A 24,007-nucleotide genomic window follows, 5' to 3' on the forward strand; every position below is an offset into this window, starting at 1 on the left:
TAAAACTGTATATTTAATAATGATCAAAATGGTGCTATTCTAGAATGAAGGAAAGGTATTATAGATCATATTCTTCTTAAAAGGTTTTAATACTGTATTCTGGTACAATGTTTACAAAAATTAAAAAATAAAACAATTTCACTGATATTACACAATTGTGGAAGTACAATGTCAAAAATGTTTGTCCCCAGGATATGGCACAAGAATTTCAAAGTTCGATCAGTGTGTTTTCTAGTTGCTTTGTACTTTTATAACATATGAAGCAGGGCAAAACTTCAAGAAAGATGACTTCTTAACAAGTAGCAAGATTTCCCAAAGTCAGAATTTGAGCAAGAAATGTTACCATTGAAAGATTATGAGGGTTTCAGAAGATTAGGGAATTACACATTTTCATTCTAATTCTGCAGGGGACTGAGGCTCTCAACTTTGTTAATAAGCAGTCTGCACACTGCTGTCGGAACTTGCAGTCTTGTAAGATCAGATACATCCCTTATGAACAAGTGAAAAGGTGAAGTCGGTACTTCTGTTATGAGACATTTCAAGGTATGAAGTCAAACTGAGAAAAGAGCAAAGGCAGAAATAGTTTTTAAGTAAAACAAGATTAACAGTAATTTCTGGGCTAAGCAGGAAATGTATCAGTTCCGTTTTGCTAGTCTGAATTGAGGTCTAGAAAGCGCCAGAATTAGGGTACACTCATAAACTTGTCCATCAAACAAGTAGTGTTTAAAGTACCCGCACAAAATTTATTTCAGACCCTATGGTTCACTATTACTTTATTATACGTATATTTAAGTAGAAGTTTTGTCTAGTCAATGAAGGGAGTTCTTCATAAACATTGGGACCTTATGCTAGCCGTCAGTGGTAGACTAGCAACTGGAAATGGTAATTCCAGTATCTGTATCTTCTGCTGACAGTAAGATACTGTGTGCTGTTCCCAGCATCATTGTCCTCATAAGAAAAATTAATAGTTAACAATCCTGTAAGATACTTTCTTTTCATTTAAGTTTGTAAAGTACTTTAAAACATGTAGTTGATAGGATCTTTGAAATCTATTTCCTTATTAGTATAGGAAGCATGCTTATTGCTACTTTCACCTGATCACATCTTTGACTAAAACCCTGTAGGTATTTTTGAAGGATACAGGGTTTTAGACACCTGGGAAGCAACCCTTTCCACAGATACTTGGAACCTAGAAATGCATACCAATGGTATGTGGGTTTATCTCCTCAAATCCTGATTAAGACATGAATTGAGAGTGAAGTGCAATATAGCACCACATACTCCCTACTGTGTAGTACCTGACAGTAGGTTTATCTTTATACACAGTTAAAATAGATATTTTGCTGTATATTGAGCCAACTAAAGTTAATTGGGTTTCTCTGAGCAGGATAATGTTTTGAACTTAAATTAATGTAAGTAATCTTGCGTAGAGATTCCAGCTTAGGAAGTGACACCCAAAAATAGATTGGGTAAAAAGAGAAAACAAAAATCACTTAATTTCACATAGAACTAATGCAGTGTAATCCTGGTCCTCTGTATTAAGTGTACAGTTCAAATTACTTCTAGCCATTACAGCAATATGTTCATCCATATAAATGGGAAGAATCGTAAGATGCTGTGGAGTCAGTCTGATTCCAGAGTCACTTATTCAAGATTTAGAGATTTTAAATCAGGCCAATGGCATCCTGGCCTGTATCAGAAATAGTGTGGCCAGCAGGACTAGGGAGGTGATCGTGCCCCTGTACTCGGCCCTGGTGAGGCCGCACCTTGAATACTGTGTTCAGTTTTGGGCCCCTCACTACAAGAAGGACATTGAGGTGCTGGAGCGTGTCCAGAGAAGGGCAACGAAGCTGGTGAAGGGCCTGGAGCACAAGTCTTATGAGGAGCGGCTGAGGACACTGGGGTTGTTTAGCCTGGAGAAGAGGAGGCTGAGGGGAGACCTCATCGCGCTCTACAACTACCTGAAAGGAGGTTGTAGCGAGGTGGGGGTCGGTCTCTTCTCCCAAGTAACAAGCGATAGGACGAGAGGAAATGGCCTCAAGTTGCGCCAAGGGAGGTTTAGACTGGACATCAGGAAAAACTTCTTTACTGAAAGAGTGGTCAGGCCTTGGAACAGGCTGCCCAGGGAAGTGGTGGAGTCGCCATCCCTGGAGGTGTTTAAAAGACGTGTAGATGAGGCGCTTAGGGACATGGTTTAGTGCGCATGGTGGTGTTGGGTTAACGGTTGGACTCGATGATCTTAGAGGTCTTTTCCAACCTTAGTGATTCTATGATTCTATGATTCTAAATCAAGCTTCAAAAGATTCTGCTAAGCCCTGAAACCTGTGTGATAGTGATAGTGGCAGACATCCATGCAATCACTTGCTTTAGTTGTAACTTGATTTATTTAATTACTGCTTCTTTAAGCCTCTCAGGATAAGAAGTTTGCAGTTTTAGCATTTAGAATTTGATATGCTACTGAGTGTTCTAAATAACGAATTTTAAAAGCTTAGATATGTTTTAGAGTTGTTACTAGTTTCAGCATACTAGTGTCCCTTTTAAGTAAGTTCATCTTAACTTAAAATAATGATAGTCAGTCTCAAAGTGGAATAAAATGTAATGGACTTCAGATATGTGATAAAACTGAAGAGAAACTAATTTTGACTGGTTATGTAAAATGCCCATAGTCATCTGTTTGTATGATTTGATTCATGCCAGTATTTTATTATAAGATGCGCATCTTTTTTTCTCCGTTAGTTTGTTGACTGTAGCATGCAATAATCCTCCAGAAGATCTCACTTATATGTGAGAATCCATTCCTTTAGGAAAGTATCTCCCAGTAGAGCTGAAACTAGTTGCTGCATGTAGTTTTATCCATATGGACAGAATGAGTCTGTAGATCAGAAGCTTGAGTCATTGTAAAGCAGTTCACAATGTCAAGTAGTTTTCTAGATTCACTGATTTTAAGCATGTGCAGTGCCATTAACAATTACTGGGAGCATTTCAGGGTATAATAAAAACTAGAAGGAGTTTAAGCAACAATACTATGCCCTGTTAAGAGCTTTTTTGCCCCCTGAATAACTAAATGACAGGCAAGAAAGACAGGAAGAATAAGACAGAAATATTTCTCCACCTCCAAAATTAGAGGCCTACTAAAATAGGGTCCAGAAACAAACTGAAAGCAATCCAAACAACAGGCAAAACTCTCCAAGATCAATAAAGCTGTGTAGAATGAAAATCCATTGACACCTCAATCATTAGTCTATCATCTGTATTACTAAAAGAAAGAGCTTCCACTAAAGTGGATATTGGATAAACAATCATAATACTACAGTTTCACCACTATCCAATTTACAAGATACAGGCTGCAGCTATCTGAATTGGGCAGATAGTCATCACAGTAAGTTATAACCAGCTTCAGAGCTACATCTTCCAAAATACAGCATTCATAAGGAATTTTTACAGGCCAGATATGCTGATTTTGTAACATTATAGGGAATGCATATTCCAGTTTGGGATTTACTTAGTCTAATAGCAGCGGAGGAAGTAGCCATTCCAGTCCATATTTTAAACAGGTGTTTGCATAACTAACAGCTGTCCCCATAACAGGACACCGTGGCTCTGCTGACTGCTTTATCTGAGGACTCTTTATGAAGTCAACCCACAAACAAAATCCAAATTCTTAAAATGATCTTTTCACTCCTCTTGACTGTCTCCTAACCCGTTTTCCCTATTTCACAAATTTTAGGGAGGTTTGTTGAGCATGACCTAAACACTTTTAACATTCTTGAAGTATTTTCCCTCCCAGTTACTGCTTTCTACCCTACTGCAGGGCACCATTAGAAGAAGGTGGCGGATAATACCCACACTGGATAAGTTTAGCATTTCATGTGGCAAGTGTCTTTTCTCCACCATTCTTTTCTTTTCCAACACATTTTAAGAGAGATCTTTACTGTAAAGTTATAAGCAAATTACCTTTAGGGTTATAAATTAAAAAATTCTACCACTGTGTCAGTGTGTTTCACTGAATGATACAATTGAATGCAGTGTACAAAATGCCTACATTTCGAAGACAGCTGATTCTGTTTATAGATTCCTACATGAATAATGATAAAGGATACGAAGAGATTGAAATGCTACTTCATTTTCTTCAGTTTCATCTCTTCCTGTTTTCTGAAGGTTGTTACTGTGACACCAATGTAAAAAAAAAGAAAAAAACCCAACTTCCTACTTCTAATCCGTTTCACGTCTTTGTCCTCGTTTCTTTCTGCTTGCATCAAGTATTGACAGAAATGAGACTTCTTTTGCTGAAATGCCTGGCTCAGTAAAAGGTATGTAAGCTAAAATTATTTACAGACTAAAGAGGGTTCCACTTCTGTATGTTCTCTGGTATTATATTTAAGGTAGGCATCACCAAAAGCTTTTAAAAAAGGCAAAGACTTTCAGTATAATATAGTATATTATGTATGTTCAGAACGTTGAAAAGCTGCTTCTGGGTGGTTACAAAAATAAACTAACTCTATCATGTCTACAGATTATATTTGTAGACCAAGCCAGGGGATTGAGCACTGCATCTGCTTAAAGACTATGATGCTCCTCTCAATGGTGTATGTAAGTGCAGGAAAATCATATGTAAGTGCAGGAAATAAGTAGTTACATTTTTATTTAATGATTTTATTAATAATGATGGGCAGCTGACAGAGCATTTATGTGTGCCATGCAGAAGACAAAAATCTTTTGGTTGTATAATCCAAGATTATTATAACAGTGCTGATAAAATGAAGCAGATTTTATAAAATATATAAAGGAAAAAAATATATAGAAAAGAGGAACACATTGGATTTAAATGAGGTTTTTTTATACCACCCCCCTTACTAAAATAGTTTATACTTATTCTTATATACAGAATAAGACAGTTTCTGCTACGCTGATTTGTTGTCTGAAACTACTCCACTTTTTGAGTTTTCAGTGTTCCACAGACCTACCTATGGTGTGTACCTGAAGGTGTAATTCAAACTAGGAACAAAATAATTGTATTTAAATGGAATTTTATTGACCAGTTTTGATAGCTTAAGAAACTAATTTAGAAAATTTTGGCCAGGCCAAATCCTGCTTTTAGATTTGTTTATTGGAAATTCTTTCTTATCTAATTAGGATCAAGTTTTTATACTAGTAGTTTGATGCTACAAGTTAAAAATTGAGCTCAGAACATCAGGTAGATGGTCAACAGAGCCTGGGGGATAATTAACACAGGAAGTTTTTCTCCTTTAGGCAAGGACTACTCAGAATTAGCCTTGGGGTAGAATTAGTTTGACATAAGCTATTTTTTCAATGTACAAATAAACATAGTGGAGTTTTTTGTATATAAACAACAGATGTGAAAAGTATGATCATATTCACCACAGTAGAATACAAGCCACAGAACTTTCACTTAGGAAGAAAGTATCTTGTTTGCTGTGAAAAGCAGCAAACTACCACAGATGGTAGAAATGGATTATTAAACTCTTACAAGTAATGAGATTGTGTATCACCATTTAGTTTAATTGTTTAGCACTAGTTAAAACTTTCCTTTAAATTTTCTGTAACCATTTAGGTATTTTCTTTGTAGAATATTACAGAACACTGAAATGATTCTCACAATAATTTCTCGCACTCTATTTTGGGCCCCAGAAACTTAACAGAATAAGTGCAATTACACAGAGAGTCTGGTACTTTGGAACTACGGGATTCATATTAAAAACATCTGTCCACTGCACGTCCTACTAACTTACAGGCTGGCCTTGAAGGGCCCATCAATATGCATGCGTGTGAGGATATCCAAAGAGAGAACACACTTTGTGACAGTGGAGCAGGCTTGTTGGAGTGGAAATGTAAATTCCACATTTCCACACTTCTCTCCAGGGGAAAGCGGGGAGCATAGCTACTATGATCTGTTTCGTCTGATGTGGTACTTGTTAGATGTTCTAGCTACATGGTATTCAGATTTCACTTTTCTTCTTTGAGTCTTGTCTCTGCAGTGTATTTTTTTCCCCTCAACTTTTCTTTATTTTCACATCTTTGGAAAAACTACTGCATGCTTAGTTTATGAGTACCGTTGGCTCATGTCTTACCACTTGCTGCTGTTTTTATTCTATGCTGTGTTTAAACTGCTATAAATAAAGGTGACTGTATAGCTTAAGAACCATCTCAAATGGACTTGAAATGTCTATAACCTCACTTTGCAGATTAGAGAAATCCACTTTTATCCCGTAGTGTTAACCACACTGCAGAATATGGATAATAACTTAATTCCTTTAACAAGCCATATTCTTTTAACATTCTTTTATCAATATAGTCAATACCCATATTACAAAGCCACTTCAGTGATTGTTCCATGTAGAAATCTCTGAAGTGGACAAGAAAAGTCCATGCTTGATAACTGAGTTTGATTTATAAAATTAATGAGAAAAGAAAAAAGGCAAAATCTAACACATTGCTGTGCACAGATCAGTTCATTTTACAGGTTGTTTTCTGGGATTTTTATTACACTAAAATCTTTGGGTGAAGACCATCAGGCATTGATACCTTTCCCATAAATGGTCTAATCCTGAGCCCACTGCAGTTGGTAGCAACTCAGTTGCTTCAGTGGCTCACCAGCAGTTTTGTTGATGCATGTAATGCATGCAGAGAAGCTAATGGCCTTGCTCGTGACCAGAAGGAAAGTCAGAGAACACATCCCAGGGACTGCATTGCTGTTTTTAACTCCGCTTTTCCAATTCTTGCAATAAGCAAAGCAGATTAGAGAGAAACTGGAAGAAGCCTTGGCTGTGAAACATTAGTTGCCAGCCAGCAACAGAACTTCCAGAAGTGGTGCAGAATGAGGAGCACAGAGTAATAGGTACCGGGTTCTTGGTACATTAGTTTTCTGTTGCTCAAGGAGACAAGTATTTACAGTTGCATTGTGAGCTACGCATAGGGATGAAATAATCAGTGGGATTAAAGGCAATATCCTAATATGCAAAACCTTTTCCTTTGCAGAAGACTGATAACCAAGAGGATGGCTTTATCTTTCAGTTTCAATGGTGCATACATTTAATATGAAAACTACCTGAATTCCTAGTCTGTTTACTGAGATGCTAATTACATTTATTACTGAGCACATAACTCATTGACCTTAACCTGTTCCATCTGATCATTAATAGAAAGTTATTTTCCCATTTTTTTCATGTGATGTGAATGAGATGCTATAATTTTCAGTTGTGAAGTAACAGAACCTCTCTTGGATCTCCATGCAACTTTATATCAACTTACCAGCTTTATTAACTGCTCTAATAGTAACTGAGGAATACTCAAAAACAATTACATTGAGTTTGCCATTTCTCCTTTATATGAATTATTTGCAAAATTCTCAGTAACTACATGCAACAGAGATTTTGCTTTGAATAACAGAGTGTGTGTGTCGTATGGAACCAGTCTAAATTTCAAACAACATTTTTGAGTAATTTTTTTTACTGTTTCCCAGTAATGATCACCTATTAAAATGATGCAAGGAAGGTACAGAAACACCACTACAGATTATGCAGTAAGACAACAAATTGCAGATTTCACATTAGCCAATGATTATGTTATTTCAAACAGGGGTTTTATGACTGTTTGTACAAGAACAGCCTATTACTCATAGCAGCCAATGGATACAAAGCTGTGAGTATAGCTGAACAAGAATTTGAATAAACATTCACAGATCACCTTCTAATTTTCACCCAAACTATAATTACAAGAGGTTATGCTGATGCCTCTATCAGCTCTTCCATTTTCAACTAGCTTATTTTGATAGTTTCCTAGTTTGTTTCTAAGAAAGAAAAAAGACAAGACAAATTTTTGTTAAAATAAGAAGTAGTCTGGACCAGCACCAACCCTGAATATATTTGGACAGATTTCATAAGAATACGTTCACTTTTTCCAAAAACTGTGTCTACAAAATGTTTTTATCTGGCATTGAAAGCATCTAAAAATAAGTAGTATACCATAATATCGCCTTTAATTAATCAAAATTAATTTGGGCTACACAAAAGACAGCTTTAATTTATCCCACTATTTTCCTATGATACCATCTTTTCTACTTTGTACATATTTATGTAAATCTCACTCATAAAACAGGACATCAGTTTCACCTTGTTCACATATTTTCATTTTGCATCACTTGTTGCAATGTGTTTAGCCTTAGCTCACTTAAATTGGGTAAATACAGATAATATGCAGCCATGTTTAATGTCCTGTGTTTGGAACAGGTTGCCCAAAGAAGCTGTGCAGTTTTTATCCTCAGAGGTTTTCAAAACCAGACTGGATAACGCCCTGAGCAACCTCATCTGATCCCAGTGCTAACTCTGCTTTGAGCAGGTGTTTGGACTAGAGACCTCCTGAGGTCCCTTTAATCTCAATTGTTCTGTGTTTCTATATTAACATTTATTAATGTAAATTATTAAATTAAAAAACATGGTACAAATATGTAATGGGAATATGGTTCCAGAAAATTAGAATTGTATTATTTCTGGGGTGCTGAGAGCCTTCATTTGCAAATCTGATACTCAGATTTATTTCTAATACTTTGGGTACTTATTGTAGGTTTTAAATGCAATATTCAATGATCTTTACACTGTACCAAACTTTAATTCCTAGCTAAGAAATGAAAGATGAATCAATTGGAAAATGAAGTAATTATTGTCTGTATAATGCCTGTATTTAAGATTTGTGATATTCTTAATTGCTAACTTTCCCAGTCCAGCAGCTGAAAGTGTTTATTTTATTTTGCTATCTGAAGATTCCTACTTGTTTTGTCTCCCCTTCCTTACAGATACATGAGCATATGGCAGATAACCTTTGAAATGGAGGCACAGAAGCAGCCTGGTTTTACAGTTGCACCAGCAGATCGACCAGTTCCAACCTCTTCTCTTCAGCCTGCACAGGGTTCTTCAGATCTCAGCCAAGGCAGTGTGATTCCTCAACAGGAACAAGCACTGTCTCAACTTGTGTATCTAAAAGCCCTTACCATACCACTGTATCAGCCCGTCCAGACAGGATGCTTTCAGCCAGTCAGTCAGTTAGTGAGTGGCAGGAGCTGTGTAAATCTAGACAGCAGTAACATACCTCTAATCCTGAATCCACTTTTTCCTTCAGAAGGCACAGATCAGCCTCAGTCAGTTTTTCAGAAACAACTTGGGCAAACTCTAACATTGAACATAGTGAGCTCTTTACCAGTTTTATCATCACCAAATTCTTGTGTAAATGCATCTATTGGAAGCCCAGGAAAATCAAAAAAAGCTGGGAAATATATCTGCAAACACTGTGGACGAGATTGTTTGAAGCCAAGTGTCCTTGAGAAACATATTCGCTCTCACACAGGAGAGAGGCCCTTTCCATGCACCACTTGTGGTATTGCATTTAAAACTCAAAGCAATTTGTATAAACACAGAAGAACTCAAACACATGTCAACAATACCAGGCTGCCCTCAGACTCTGACAACAGTGGCATATTGGAGCAAAGTAAGAAATCAACAGAGAGCATCACGTCACATCAAGGCAGAAAACTACGTAGTAGCACCTGTGAAGACAAGGGGATACAGATGAAACAAATGAGTTCAGAGACCAGAGCTGTAACAGATACTAAGAAACTTCTTAATGACCTTTCACTGCAGGCAACAAGCAATTCATCATTTGCTTCAGAAAATCAAGAAACAACAAATCATTCCTTTACTTCAAAGGCTAATCAGGGGGTTCCTGAAAGAGAACCTCAAAGTTTGTCATCTCCAGGAGCTTTGCCAAATGGTCAATGCCAGAGAAAGAAGATAGAGGAGCAAAAAACTCCACCTGCCAATAAGCATATTCAGTTGCAAAGGCAGCAAGCAACCTCTTCAGAAAAACAGTGGGATTACAAGCCATTTGACTGCACGCTAAAGAAGTGTGAGAGCACTGACTCAGGGTATCTGTCACGCTCTGATAGTACAGAACAACAGATGGCATCATCCAGCCCGTTGCATAGTCTCTATGAACACAGCACAGAACTGGAAAATGAAACTGCCTTCAGCAGCTTAAGGTGTACCTCCGGAAGCAGTGCAAAGCTAGATGCAACTGAGAAAGCTACAGCCTTGATGCTAGAGAAAAAGAGGCTGGAAGAACACATTTCAAAACTTATTTCTCATAACAAAAGTGTGGTGGATGATACCCAGTTAGACAACGTTAGGCCCAGAAAAACCGTCCTTTCTAAACAGGGAAGCATCGATCTGCCAATGCCTTATACATACAAAGACTCTTTCCATTTTGACATCAGAACTTGTGATGTAAATAGGAAAAAGAATCTTTCCCTTTGTTCAGCGAAATCTACCTTTGCACCCCTAGAAAAATGCAAGCCAATGTTTTTTCATTCAGTCCCCACCCAGTTCTCCACAACGATAGATACTGTGCCTGTTACACGAAGCAACTCTTTGCCAGTTGTGGAGGGCACAAGAATGGCACATGACAAAGCAGGTTGCTCAAAACCACTTTCTCTTACTAAGCAGTCTGTAAATACAGGCACTGCTAGTTTGCTGCCTAGCAACAATCTTGCTGCAAATTCAGTGGATTTTCCTAATAGCCATCCCCGAGCTCTAGTCAGACAAACAGCAGTGGATGATTTGCCACTAAGTAACGTGGTTGATCATCCTCCTTCGGAGGAGTTGCAAGGGAGTAAAAAGCTTGGGGCTGGAGAAGTAATCAGTGCTAAAAATAAGAAACACAATCAAAGGAAGTTAAAGATGTTCTCTCAAGAAAAATGGCAAATGTATGGAGATGAAACATTTAAGAAAATCTATCAAAAAATGAAAAGCAGTCAAAATGCTAAGAAAATTAAACAAAGGGGGGATAAGATTACAGGTATTACAAGCTTCACTCCTGATTCAAAGGAATCAGTCAGCAGTACTGAAATTACTGAGGAAAGAGATGGCAGGGGCTCTGCGAGTGACAGTCTTTCCTCCCATGGGACAAAAGGTTTAAACACTGGTAAATCAGAAACCTGTACTAATGGTAATCATATTCTACAGAATGTGTCCTCCGAGGAAACTGCAGACAGTGTAACCTACGTAACGGAGACATCACATTCAGTAAACGCTAGTGCACAAACTGTAAAGAGCAAAACTTCCCAAGACCTCAGTGGCAGTGACACAGATAAATACACAAGTGGCAACAGCACATTACTAGCTCCAAGCACTTGTGAGCTCAGGCTTCAAAATACTCAGTGTCAGCTGAACACTAACAGAAGGAATGATGACTTCTTGCCAGTACAGAGTAGCAAATGGGAAAAACCAAGCCCTGGGAAAGAATCCAGTAAATTTGAATCAGATTGTAAAAGCACTTCAGACAATTATGGAAACCATAGCAGGAATAAGGAAACTGGTCAGCATGCCCTGACGCCCCTGTGGGTCCATTGCAGCAACAACAGAGAAGTTGCAGGGAAATCCCAGAATTTACCATCAGAAAGAAAAAAGCTGAAATTTGAAGTGGAGAAGACACAAATCATTATTTCAAAGTCCTGCCCTAGTCCCAGTAGTGAAAACAATGCGGTAAATGAAGCAGAGACAGTCTATTGCACTAGCACTCAGTGTCTTTCCACAGCACCAGTAAAATTCTCCAGTAAAGCAGAGGAGCAAAAATTAAGCACAGGAATTAATGAATCCACTGGAAGTACTGAGAATGTGGAGTATATGAAAACAATCAAACTCCCCACAAAAGCTCTTAAGTATAGTGATGTTAACCTTCTTTCACATCCAGCAGGTATCTCAAAAGCTTCATTTGTGGGATTTTTAGGGCCTGAATTAAGGGGAAGTGATTGCAATTCTTTTGCCTTGCACAATGCAACAGATAAAGATGTCAAAACATGTCTTGTGAAAACAGGAGCAAAAGTACTTTTCGATGACAATGGTGTTGACCTGTCTTCTAGAATTCATCATCTGCAATCTGGTCATTTAACTCCAGTCTCACAACAAAATGCCTTTTCTCCAAAATATATCCTCAAATTGCCGCAAGACAAGAGAGCGTCAGATTTGTCGCTTTTGCTTAGATCAGAACACAAGATTACACCTTGCACATCTGTGACAGACACCTTAACCAACCCCCCCTGCTCTTCCAACAGCGGATCACTCAGTTCTCATTCTAATGATCTGTTTTGGTCCCCTTTAAAATTTGAAGTGAGACAAAAGGCCAGCAAAGGAGAACTACGATGGAACGTACATGCAAACTGGAAAACTCCAGTATTTTGTTCACCAGTCAATTCAGGAACAACAAATATCTTAACCACAGCGGATAACACCTTTTATAATCAAAACTTCAGGCAGCAGGATATTATAAGAGATGCTTCGAAAAACAAACAGAACAAAAATAAATTAAACTGTCAAAGGCAAACAGAAGAGAAATGGATGAGCATAACTACTTCCTCTACACAGACCCCAAAGAAGAAAATATGCTTTACTTCTATGTATACAAGTGGGTTTTTCATATCAGCTGACATCAAAGAAGAGAGGAAGGTTTTGCATCAGCTTTGCTCAGGAAGTGACTCTTTGATAATGACGTCAGCTTCTAGCAAGGGTGCAGAGCCAACAATCATTGGATGGGACAGAGGTGGAAGTCCATGCATTCTTAAGGACATTTCACCAACACTGCAGGATACACAGCATTCTCAGAGTTTAACAGACAACCCCACTTATTTTTGCCATTCTTTTGGCACTTTTTATTGCCATAGTCTCACCACTCACTGTAAAGAATTCCCAGCGCTACCCCATAATAATCTGACTTGCTACTCTGGAAGTTTAACAGTATCGAGCACAAAGAGCACCTTCCCATCACTAAATGCTGAACCTCGATTAACTTGGTGTTGTTTAACAAGAAGCCTTCCTCTGCCTGCTGAGCAGAAGGGGAATGCAGACTCTGCTTATTCCTCTATGCACACCTGTGACAAGGAATCTAGCAATGAACGCAAACTGTCAAAATACGATATTTCTATTTTCAAGATGAAAAATATTAGCAAGACTGTAGCATATGGCCTAACAAACAGGAGTTTAAAAACGTTGGTTTCATCCTTTTCTAAAGGACAACAGATGCAGGAGGTAATATTAATAATCCTATTTTCCTTCTCAAGAGGAATTGGCTGAACCCTCCCCTCTTATTAGAAGAATAAAAGAATTATCAAAAGTATATTTATGGATATTTACAGGCATTTGTCGATACAGAATTTACAATTTATGTTTTTATAAGATAAGTTACACATTTATTTGATGTATGAAAAATACATACTTTTGTGTGAATATTTAAGTTTCTTTCACTTGGGAATTTCAGTAGGAATGCTGTCTAGTGAGAAGAGTGTATTTCTATTTCTTGATTTTTCCCCTTATGAGTATATTTTATATTCTTCTGTAACAGCATATGTATTTCACTGTTTTCATTTTAAATGAATATTTGTATTAGAGTAGGACTTAAATAGACCATTAATGTCAAGACTTTATTATACTTGGAGATATTTGGAGTCAAAGACAGACTGTGTACTAGATCTCTCATCGTTTAGATACACTGAAATGTCAACAAAACCAAATTGCATTTATATGCTGTAAAGTGTTTAAGGCTTGAAAGCTTTTCTTTTTTAGGTCAGTGAAGATAGACTAGTCTATCTGTACAGGTCCTAGAACAGCTCTGTAAGACTAAGCTTACTTTTTATATAGGAAGAAGAATATGAAAAAACATACACATACACATATGAAAGAAGATCCACAAAAGCAGTGAGTTGTTTTAATTTTGTTTTATAAAAGTAGATGGACAAAGTGGTTAGAAAAAAACTAACACAAAAATTCCAGGAAAAATTCAGAGTTGTGCTATTTAACTACTATGTGCTACTAGTATAGAGCATAGATTTCCCATCTCTCAGTTAATGTAATTCACAATTTTCATGTACTTCATTTTTTTTTCCAATATTCTCAACAGTTAAGCTCAGCAGCTCCTGGTGATGCTTCCAGAAATATTTCAGAGCAAAAGAAGAAAACAGTAGTTTGCAAAAAGGAAAAACTCTCAACAAATAAACTCAAGAGGAGCCACAAACAGAAAAAGATTAAAGTCACCCCAAAATGGTAAGGAATATGGTTTTCAGCTTCCCTAGATACAAACATAATTTTGCTAAAATGGCTGTAAAAAGTCCACGGAAAATAAAATGTCACCCCCAAAACCATGTTAAAAGCAGGGGAAAAAATACATCTCTCAGAAAGAGCTATTCCCACATTGCATTAGTTCCACAAAGGTAACTATAAAAAATATCAGTATGTTGTTTACTCTCAGGAACAGACTTTTCTAAGCAAAACAGACATATACCAAAGAAAGATGATGACTGGTCAATTGACCCTCACTATGCTTTAGAAATTATTCTTATCTGCCAAAATTGTCAGCATTTACTTTTGTTTGAAGGGAACCAGTTTTTAATCCTGTTACAGTTAAAAGCAGTGTGCGAGACCCTTTTGTCCTCAGAAGATCTATATCCTGAACTTATATTCATAAGAGAATGCAGAAGAATAAATATCGAGTTCTAGCACAATCTAACAAAACCACCTGTAGTTTAAAAGATCATTTGGTTTAAATAAAAAGACGGAAGAAATTTGAGTGTAAAACTGTCAAAGGCACATTGTATCAATCAGCGCAGTTTCTCTGTATTTAACAGGAGTTCATATCAGTGGAAGATTTAGCCTCTAATCTTTCAAGAGTATGGAGTAGCAGAATGTCTGATGAATTGCTTCAATAAGAAACACATATTGTGTGCATACATCCCTCTTACTTTATTTCATGACCAAAATCAGACAGACTGACTCCCTTGTGGACAAATCAGTGTCAGTAACTCAATCACCATGTCTAGTTTGGCAAACAGCACTGCAATTTTGAAGGATCATAAGAACAAAAATAGAAGAGTCAGGTCTATGTTATCCAGTCTAGTGACATTCTTCTAGGACTTTTTTCTGGTTTGGTTTTTGGGTGGTGTTTTGTTTTGTTTTGTTTTCCCTGCTGGTCTCAGAATTTATGTATTTGGCTATATCAAATAAGTACAGGGACTCAATTAAGTACAGTGTCCTGAAAGCTCAGGTCGTACATATTAGTAGCTAACTGGCCAAACTATTAATCTTTAAATGTAATATATTTTTCTAATACACCAAACACCTGAATAAGCACGTCCTTTTAGATTTACTTACTACTCTGTGTATAGTGACTGATTCTATCGATATATGAATGGGACCTTCCAATGTACTTTAATCTCAATCATTAAGAGTTACTGAAAGATCTAGCTAGAGTAGAAAACAAAGCAGAGTTGATTATTCAGCATGAGTTTTCTAAATAACTGAAATACTTATGTTGTTCATTAGTGATGATGAATAGGTAGCACAAAAGAAGTGAAATGAAAAGCAAAAAGCCAACAACTATGCAGTCTCAGGTGATGCCTGTGTGATTCAAGTCTTTATGAAGTATGTTGTTTTAAAATTCCAGATATAGGAAAAAGAATCTGTTATTCCTGAATCCTTTTCTCTTAGCAAACCAAGGATTTACTGAATCCTACTGAGGAAACATTTAATAAAATAATTGTGGGTCTCTTGCCTAAAATCCCGATTTTTTTTTGAGTCGACATAAATGAACATCTCCTTCACAGTAGGAAATTCCTGTTAGACTTAAATTTACCTGATGATGTGGTATTATTCTACTCTGGCTGCTTTTAAATAGCACATATTTTTTTATCCTTTCAATGCCATTGGCAATGCAGGTACAGAGGGAGGCATGTACATGGATATGCTCAGTTGAACCGGCTAAGCAAGCGGCACTGTTTTCCAAGTAGAACCCTGGATGCTTTGAAAAAGGGCTATTCATCACAACCCTGTAAATTTAATAAGTATAAGAAGTGCCATTCTCCTCAATCAAAGGTACAAGGTAAGTATTTTGAATATTTTTTAATGTATTGAATGTTTGTTTTTTAAGATAATGAATGTTAGCAGTATCTCTGATATGCACCTGTTCCACATAGAACTGCAAAATCACTTTTGCCCTTCAGTATGTTCTGTGAGTAAAAATACAAACATCTCACACATTTTCAGAACTGAACACACAACGATTTTCATATACATACTTGCATATGTGAATTTGACAATTAGGAGGGCATTTTTAAAAGAAATAGCTCAAAATAACCTTCCACTAAAAGCCTAAACAGTTTTAAGGTTGATCTTTATCAGTTTCTGAAACAAGATTGTATGTTTGCAGTGTGAAATGAGTTTGGTGTGTTGACTTGTTTTCTGTGTTTCAATAACCACTCCTCCATGTAATTAGCAGTATTAATGCAAATGATGTTTATGCCACAACCATCTTGGAAGCAGGGACAATACCTTGTGTTCGTTCATAGCAGATATGAATAGCTATTACTTTGCAGGAGAGTAATGGCCAATAAAAAAACCAAAAACCAAACACATATACAGTAAATGAGAAAATGTGTCAGGCTTAGAATAAACATTTACAGAAAATAGTAAAAGTTAGTTCAGTGATATGATGAGAAATTTAGTAAGTTCTAGCATGTGGGGGAATAAAAATCAAAGTAAAAGTTTCTTCAACCTCTTTTCAATAGAAAATTACCTACAACAGCAAAAAGACACATCTTGTTCCACCTCAGACAAGCCACTTTGCAGAAGGAAAAAAGAAGGAAAGAATAACTCAGGAATCTTTTCCCATACTGAAAATCTAAACCATGTTAAACAAAAAGACAATATGGATAAAAAAGTAGGTATTGTACCTTAATTCATGTATTGCTTTTTATTAAAAGAAAAAAAAAAGATATTGGTAATTAAAACTTGAATTATATTCAGCTGTTTTAAAGTTCAACTTGAGACTACTTTGTGTCACATTTAAAAATGTGTTAAAGGTATTTTGGGGGTTAAAATATAATGAAAACTTACTAATGTTAGAATTAGCTTTTTTAAAAGAACAATTAAACAATCAATTTAAAAGGATATTTCTCGTGCTTGCTGTCAGAGGATCGAATAGCACTGATGTCAGAGGTGCCAGTAGATGTAGCACAGAGTATCCTGAGACAGAAACAAGTAAGCTTGAAACTAGAAAAGTGGGGAGGGTAGTAATGGCCACGTAGCGGTGGGAAGAACGTGCACCCAGCGTCGCAACTGAATTTCTTTAGGCCTTTGTGGAAGCCAGTGCTGCTGTGGTTTCAATGCTACCAATAGCTGCATTAGCCAGAAGGGGCCTTAGACACATCTGCACATGCTGCACACAACGCTGCTGTATGCAGCGTCAGCACAGCTTCTGGGAGTATTCTATGCTTATCCTAATTCTTATACTTTTCCCTAGACTTCTGCTGGCCACACTTGAAGACAAAAGCTACTGAGCCAGACTGCTGTTGTGTAGCATGAGCACTGGTTCTTCATGTAGCATAAGCAGTATCATATTTAGGAACCTAATCCTTTAAGTGTTTTTTATTAAGTAATTTTATTTCCTACACATATCTTACCACCTCGGACATTGTAATATTTCTTACAGACTCATCACAAACCTTCCCCCCTACATTGCACAAACATTGTTGCAATATGTATATTAAAATACCTTAATGAAAAGAACGTCATCCTAGACAGTACATAAGAATGCAGCTTGAAACCCTAACCCCTATCATCCATAAATTACCAGCATGATCTGTCACCTAACCAAGAAAAAAAAAAACACCTGAGGAAAAAGAAATCCTTTACTAAACGTCCCATACTCACTGGAAGAAAAAAAGTTTTCTCATCAAAAGAGAGATGAGTAACTTGGTCTGCAGTAATGAAAAAAAAAAAAAAAGAGTGCAAATATAATCACAGTTGTATAAATAAAGGTTGACGTTATGCTTAATTACTCAGTTGATATGAGTTATAGCAGAGGTAAATGTTTTCTACCGATATAGTCAATTTAGTTATCATTGCACTTTTATAAAGGATGGAATTGCTCTGGATTGAAAATTTTAAATGTAAATTTCTTTTTTCCCCCTAATTTCTACAGGACATTTCTAGGCAAATCAGGGAACACACAAGAACAAACTTCTCTTTTCAGAACATTACAGCTCCTCTGGAAATATCTATGACAGCTCATTCCTTTTCATCCACAGTTAATACAGCCATGCAGCAAGTCAGCAGTGATGTGGAAATCTGCTGTTTAGTGACACAACCACTTGTGTTTCAGCGATCTGTCCCAGGGGAGTCACAGCCAAATGTTCAGAGTGACTCAATGGCATCTCCTTTTTGGTCTCGCCCTTCTGATTTTACAAATACAGGCACAGATGACCAGCTTGACAGCACAAACTCAGAGACTACTGGTCCTCTTTCCTTACATCTAGAAGCAAGCCAGGAAAACATACTAAATGTAGAGTCAGAGAGTCAAAGAGGTACATTAGACCCGGTGATCCAGGCCTCAGGAAGGGAAAAACCTCCAACTGAAGAAAACACATATTCATCTCCAAAAGAAAACTCAACTCCCAGTTCCCAGCCTGGTTGTTCACATTTATGCGGATCAAAAGCAGAGTCTCTTCCTGAGTCAGTCACAAGGGCTGTATTACCCAGTATAGAACGCATAGAGCGGGCAAACTTTTCTCAAAAAATCCTTGACCTTCACGGAAGTGCTGACAAGAATGGAACCCACCTGCAGCCAAATAGCTATGGAAGGCAACATGAAACAGCTACTACTACCTTTAAAAAGCCCCCAATTACTCTCAGGTCCCTCGAGTTCAAGACTTACTCTGCAACACCTTCCAAGACTTACAAAAAGAGAGGTTTAGAGATAATGAGGAAGCAAACCAGAGTTGAGTATGATGAACCTAGCAGTGATGATGAAGATAGGCTTGTTATAGAAATATAGCAAATAGGCTGCTAACCAGATGCTTGTATGATGGCCCATTCCAGAAGGAAATACTACAGATGTTTGATCTGTATTTCTGAAGCACCTTAAAATCAGAAAAGCCATTCCTCTGTGCAATAGGCGGCATTCTCTTCTGAAGAGTCCTTTCTTTCAAGGACTTTAAAAGTCTGTCAAGGACTTTAAAAAAGCTTATTTGAAGCAAAGAGGGAGCTGGCATCACACATTTAAATGCGAGTGGTAATCCTGTGTTTATGAGGGGTTTCCAGCATTGTTAACATTCTTATCAGTCTTACGTAATTCCCACAAGTGCTAGCTGCAAGTGATTGTATTATTAAAAGGCTGCAGTGTATTTATTTACTACTAACAATAATATAGCAGCAGCTTCCTCAGTATATGAGCTAAGATTTCCTGGAAGGGTATGGATGTATTCTCTTCTATATACTCCTCTTGTCTTGCAGTCACTGCCATCTGTACTGGGAGTGATACACTGGCATTAAGGGGAAGATCTGTTCCCTAAGTATCCGTGATATTGGAAGAGTCTGGAAAAATGCTGATCTTTTTCCGTGTTGCATAAATGTCAATGCTTCTTTGTGACAAATAACACAAGTATGCTTTGCTTTCTGTTTTGTGACTTTTATGCCAAGATCTACTCAAATATTCTTGATTTCTAGTTGGAGAATATGGGTGTTAGCTATTGATATTTCCTTGTGGTAAAATGTCTGACAAGGATTTTCTCATTATATTCATCACATTGTGCTCCAACCAATGTAATCTGGAATGTTTCATTTTTATTGTAATCTTAAGTTGAACTGCAATGATGCTATTTTATTGAGAGTAAAGAAGCTATATGGCATAGCTTGTTTTCTTTTTTTAACAAAAATTTTTGTGCTACGAACCCTAAAATTTACTGGTTTCTATGTGAATAAATAATTAGATATTTTAATTTCACCAAGTGTATTCACTTGCTTGATTAAACTGATAAACATTAAAAACATTCCACTTCTACATTGTAGTCAAATTCTATACTTCTACCGTTCTTATATTGTGCATCATACATAGGGTTTTATGGATTAACCTACGCGGGATATTTAGAATTGCTTTTACTTTAATCATGCACAGGTAAGCTTATATAGATCATACCCACAAAGAAATCTAGTATATTACACGAGAAAAATAAATGCATATGTGCAAAAAGATGCCAAAACAGCTAACAGAGATAAAACAAGTGCTAAGTCCCATGTGATTCCTGTGTTTTCAGATGTCTTACAAACATGACAAGACTTGAGGTTGTCCAGACAGAGCTTCACCGTTAGCCTCAAATTATATTCATAAATTTATTATTGGTACAGAAAACAAAATTCATGATCAAAATATTACACCAATTCCTAATTCTAATGTGTAAAAAAAAAAAAAAAAAGTTAGGAAAAAAATCTACTCTTTCAGAATAGAGGATGAACCATCAAAAATGTTCTTTCTAAAAATGTTACAATAGTACAATAGTTACAATAATTGGTGTCAAAACTGCAAGGAAAAAATCTAGGAATATTAGTTTAAGGAATTATGCATTTTTATTCTCCTGCTTTACTTCTCATTTACCAAGAGCTCAGGTTTTATAACAATAGTATTACTACTAATCTGTTGGGTTGTGATCAGAATTTGCAGCTCAGACATACAGTGAACCGGTCTGTTCTTTTGCTACACTTTATGGTAGACTTCTGTAAACCTCAGTTTTATCTCCACATACCACACAATGAGAGGATAAGGTGAAATAACAGCCTCCTTAACTTGGGAAGCTTGGTATTTAGAGCTCAGCAAGCACGAGCATATAGTTGAAGAATGAATGGCATCAACAATGGTGGACAAGGCACTGCAAATTGCGTATTTTGTTGACTGAGATACAGTACAAAAAATACTGTTTTGTTTAGAACGATACAGCTGAAAAGAATGATATAGCTGCAGGTTGTTTTTATATTAGATTTTTCTCTTTATATTGTTAAATTATTTTATCTTAATAAAAATGAAACATGAAGATCTTAGTACATGCACTAGTATTATAGTTCAAGCATATTAACATTTAATGATTTTTAGTAGCAATTATGCTAAATTTCTTAGTCTACCTCAAACCTTAGCAGAACTAACATGTTACTCAGGAAACTTATGAGTGAGATTATAAGCAAGAAAAATGTTGGTAACATCACTAATATGACAGGTTTCCCTAGGTTTGGTATTACAAGGAGAAGAAAGACCAAAGAAAAGACTGTCTTGAAATCTTTCTTGCACTGTTCAGTATTTGTGCTCCAAGACAAACTGGAGAGGTATTTGGGTGAACCCCAGGTGCAAAGAATTTAAATGGTGTGAGTTCAAAGTCCACTAATATAACTCCAATTTGGGAGAAAAAGAGGAAAAGAAGAGGGAAGAGGGAGGGGGAGGAGATGCCATCAATATTGCCACAATATTGAACCATTCAAAGTTTTGGAACTTTTTTTCTGATGGAATCATTCAAAGTTACAGCTGGATCCTGAATCTGTGGAAAAAGCATGAGAAAAAGAAACGCAATGCTTACAGAGATACACAAGTCACAGTGTTCCCAGCAATACTGTTGGGCACGCTTTATTAAAGGCTATACAAGTGCTGTCACGCAGGTACTTGCATGAATACGTTCATTAGATAATCGTACTAACAAAAAGGCATATGCGTGGTTTCAGCTGCTTTAGCTTCAGATCTTTTCCCATCTTCATTTTCGAACTCCCTATATATCTTTGTAAATAGTAGTATGGATGACAAGAAAGTGATTTTTTCAAATTTTTAAGCAGAATTTTCAATTCTGTGCCATTCCATCCAAAAATTTGACAAAGTAAAATTTCAAATGTTTCCAAATTCTGCAGTCTCCTAAAAATGTATAGTCTTTTAGAGAAAATGGGAAATTTCCATACCTATTAAATCTATCTGATCCAGCTGTAAAGAAAAGCTTTGATAAGTGCCTTTAGAAAGCACAGTACAAGAAAGCCATTGCATCAAACCACACCAGCAGCCCCCACAGCAACTACATTCACCTCTTGCTTGAGCAAGAGTTTTTTTATTATAATTTATGGACATGTAATGAATATGCTATATAAAGTTTTTTGCATAATATTTGTGGCTAAATGATGTTTTAAAGTGGAATTTCTAGATCAGTAATTTAGAAATAGTTTAATGACAGATTCAGAAGTGCTGTGCAAAGAAACATTTATCCTGTGTATATTTTACAGCATTAAATATTGAAATTTCTTTGTCATACCGCAGCTGCAGCTGGAAGAAAAATGGGACAATTTTAAGTTAGCTGAGAAAGTATATTTTAAACTCTATTTCCTGACAGAAGTAATCCTTGATATTTTAGCTCAGTATGCAGTATAAAAATCTGACCTAACATTAGAGTTGAAAACCAAAAAATCTTTAAAAGCACCAGTAGATCTATGGTGGCATTTTTAACAGTATCACAAAAGAAAGTAGCAACTCTAGCACAAATCTTTTTAGCCATAACAACTCTTGGAGGAGTAAGGTCTGAATCACGTACACCAATGCATGAAGACTGTGAGAAATGTTCTTGGTTTAAGTTAGGGAACTCAAGGAGTTTGCATATCCAAATCCAACTGGCCATATGGCAAACAGCATATTTTGGCTTTCCAGAAGATGCTGTCTTCACAGAAAAACATACAAGGCTATACAGGCAAACTATTCTCTACCTTTTACACTGCAGAAGTGTCAGCCATGCAGTGATGTATTTAATTAATCTGCAAGAAGCTGAACATCAAAGCCACATGAGGGCACCAGGCACAGAGAAAAATCTGTGTTTCTTTATCCTTCAAAGTCAGCAGCAGTTCTGATGCATCATTGCTTTGCTATAGGCAAATTTGAAATTCCTTTGTGCAATAATGTATCTCATCAACTTTTCCCTCCTTCTATCGAAGGAAGCAAATTAATAAGGAATGCTGATCACTGATAAGATCTGTATTCAACACCTACTTCTACTCAAATAGACCGCAAATAAGTGGATGTTTCAGGTTTTCCCTCTTTCAGATGTGAACGAACTATTTCTTATTGTTTCAAACTTTTATATTAAATCTTATTAATTATAGATCGTTCACTGATCTGTCTGGCAAACCTTAACTCAGGCACAAGGGTGGATGAGAGGGCTGCGAACCAACCAGAGCAAGCCCAGAGATCACAAAAAAATATAAAGATATGCCTTGAATACATAATTTATGAGAAAAGATATACAAGAGCTGGCTAGCTATCAGAAGAGAAAATTAAGGAAATATGCACAAAGAAGTTCAGTAGAAGAATGTGGGAAGACTATCATAATCATCTGTCTTCCACATCCATTCTGGGAGGATATGAAATGATGGGCTTAATTTGCAGCATATAAACTAAGTATTAAGAAAAGCTTCCTACTTAAGGAGCAACTAAGCATGTAACAAATAACCCAGGGAGGTTATAGACTCTTCATCACTTGGGAACTTCCGTAACAGTTTAGGCAAGTATTTTTTATTATAAGTATGATATTATTTAGGGCCGGAACAGTCTTTCTTTCCAGCCCTATTTTTTATTCATAAATTCTAGTTTGTCAATAGCTTCCCCAAAACACCATGCCTAAAATATTTAGTACTTATGTGGCTGTATATACACTACTGATACACACAGAGAGTGGTATCTAAACACATTTGTTTTGCATTACTCGCAATGTATATCTGTTTTTTTATGTTGCCTATGTTTTATTTACACAACCAAATTTGTTCCTATTCATGAATGTTTAGATTATAATCATTTTCATGTAGTTAAGTAGCTTTGCTAAACCATTAATTTTACCTTAAGGATTTGCGTGGAATTATGGCTGCAGATTAAGACTCCTGGCCTGTATTTGTCATTTACCATTAGCATTCCACAAAAGTCACATGGATGAAAAGGTCAATATTATTTTTTTTAGATGTTAAAATATTGTGAGATTTTAACCGCACATTTAAAGTGTCCTGGTGGAACTGGATAGATGTCACGTAGAAGCACATAACTTAAAAGCTGTGTCTTCCAGGGAACTGTAATGTTACCACAGTTCGGTTACAAGCCTTTCTCTTAAGTTTAAGCAGTACTT

The 24,007-nt window shown here is 36.6% G+C and overlaps 1 protein-coding gene across 1 annotated transcript; it reads left to right on the forward strand.

The window, feature by feature from the left end:
- The first annotated feature begins 4,220 nt into the window (after window positions 1-4,220).
- On the forward strand, window positions 4,221-18,882 carry ZNF831 (zinc finger protein 831). Its single transcript, XM_009577231.1, has 6 exons — window positions 4,221-4,310; window positions 8,810-13,088; window positions 13,957-14,099; window positions 15,767-15,930; window positions 16,616-16,767; window positions 18,031-18,882. Exons 2-6 carry the CDS (start codon window positions 8,814-8,816, stop codon window positions 18,880-18,882), a joined length of 5,586 nt encoding a protein of 1,861 aa, XP_009575526.1. The 5' UTR covers window positions 4,221-4,310; window positions 8,810-8,813.
- Window positions 18,883-24,007: the final 5,125 nt, after the last annotated feature.

Source organism: Fulmarus glacialis, unplaced genomic scaffold, assembly GCF_000690835.1.
Source record: "Fulmarus glacialis isolate BGI_N327 unplaced genomic scaffold, ASM69083v1 scaffold40814, whole genome shotgun sequence".
In the NCBI taxonomy this organism is placed as follows: Eukaryota; Metazoa; Chordata; class Aves; order Procellariiformes; family Procellariidae; genus Fulmarus; species Fulmarus glacialis.

What these genes read in the sequence shown, in the direction of transcription:
- ZNF831 (XM_009577231.1), top strand. Translation starts at nt 8,814, where the DNA reads ATGAGCATATGGCAGATAACCTTTGAAATGGAGGCACAGAAGCAGCCT. An exon ending in ATTAAAGTCACCCCAAAATG is followed by an intron (nt 14,100 to 15,766) that starts GTAAGGAATATG and finishes TTGGCAATGCAG; the next exon opens with GTACAGAGGGAGGCATGTAC. An exon ending in AAGACAATATGGATAAAAAA is followed by an intron (nt 16,768 to 18,030) that starts GTAGGTATTGTA and finishes TAATTTCTACAG; the next exon opens with GACATTTCTAGGCAAATCAG.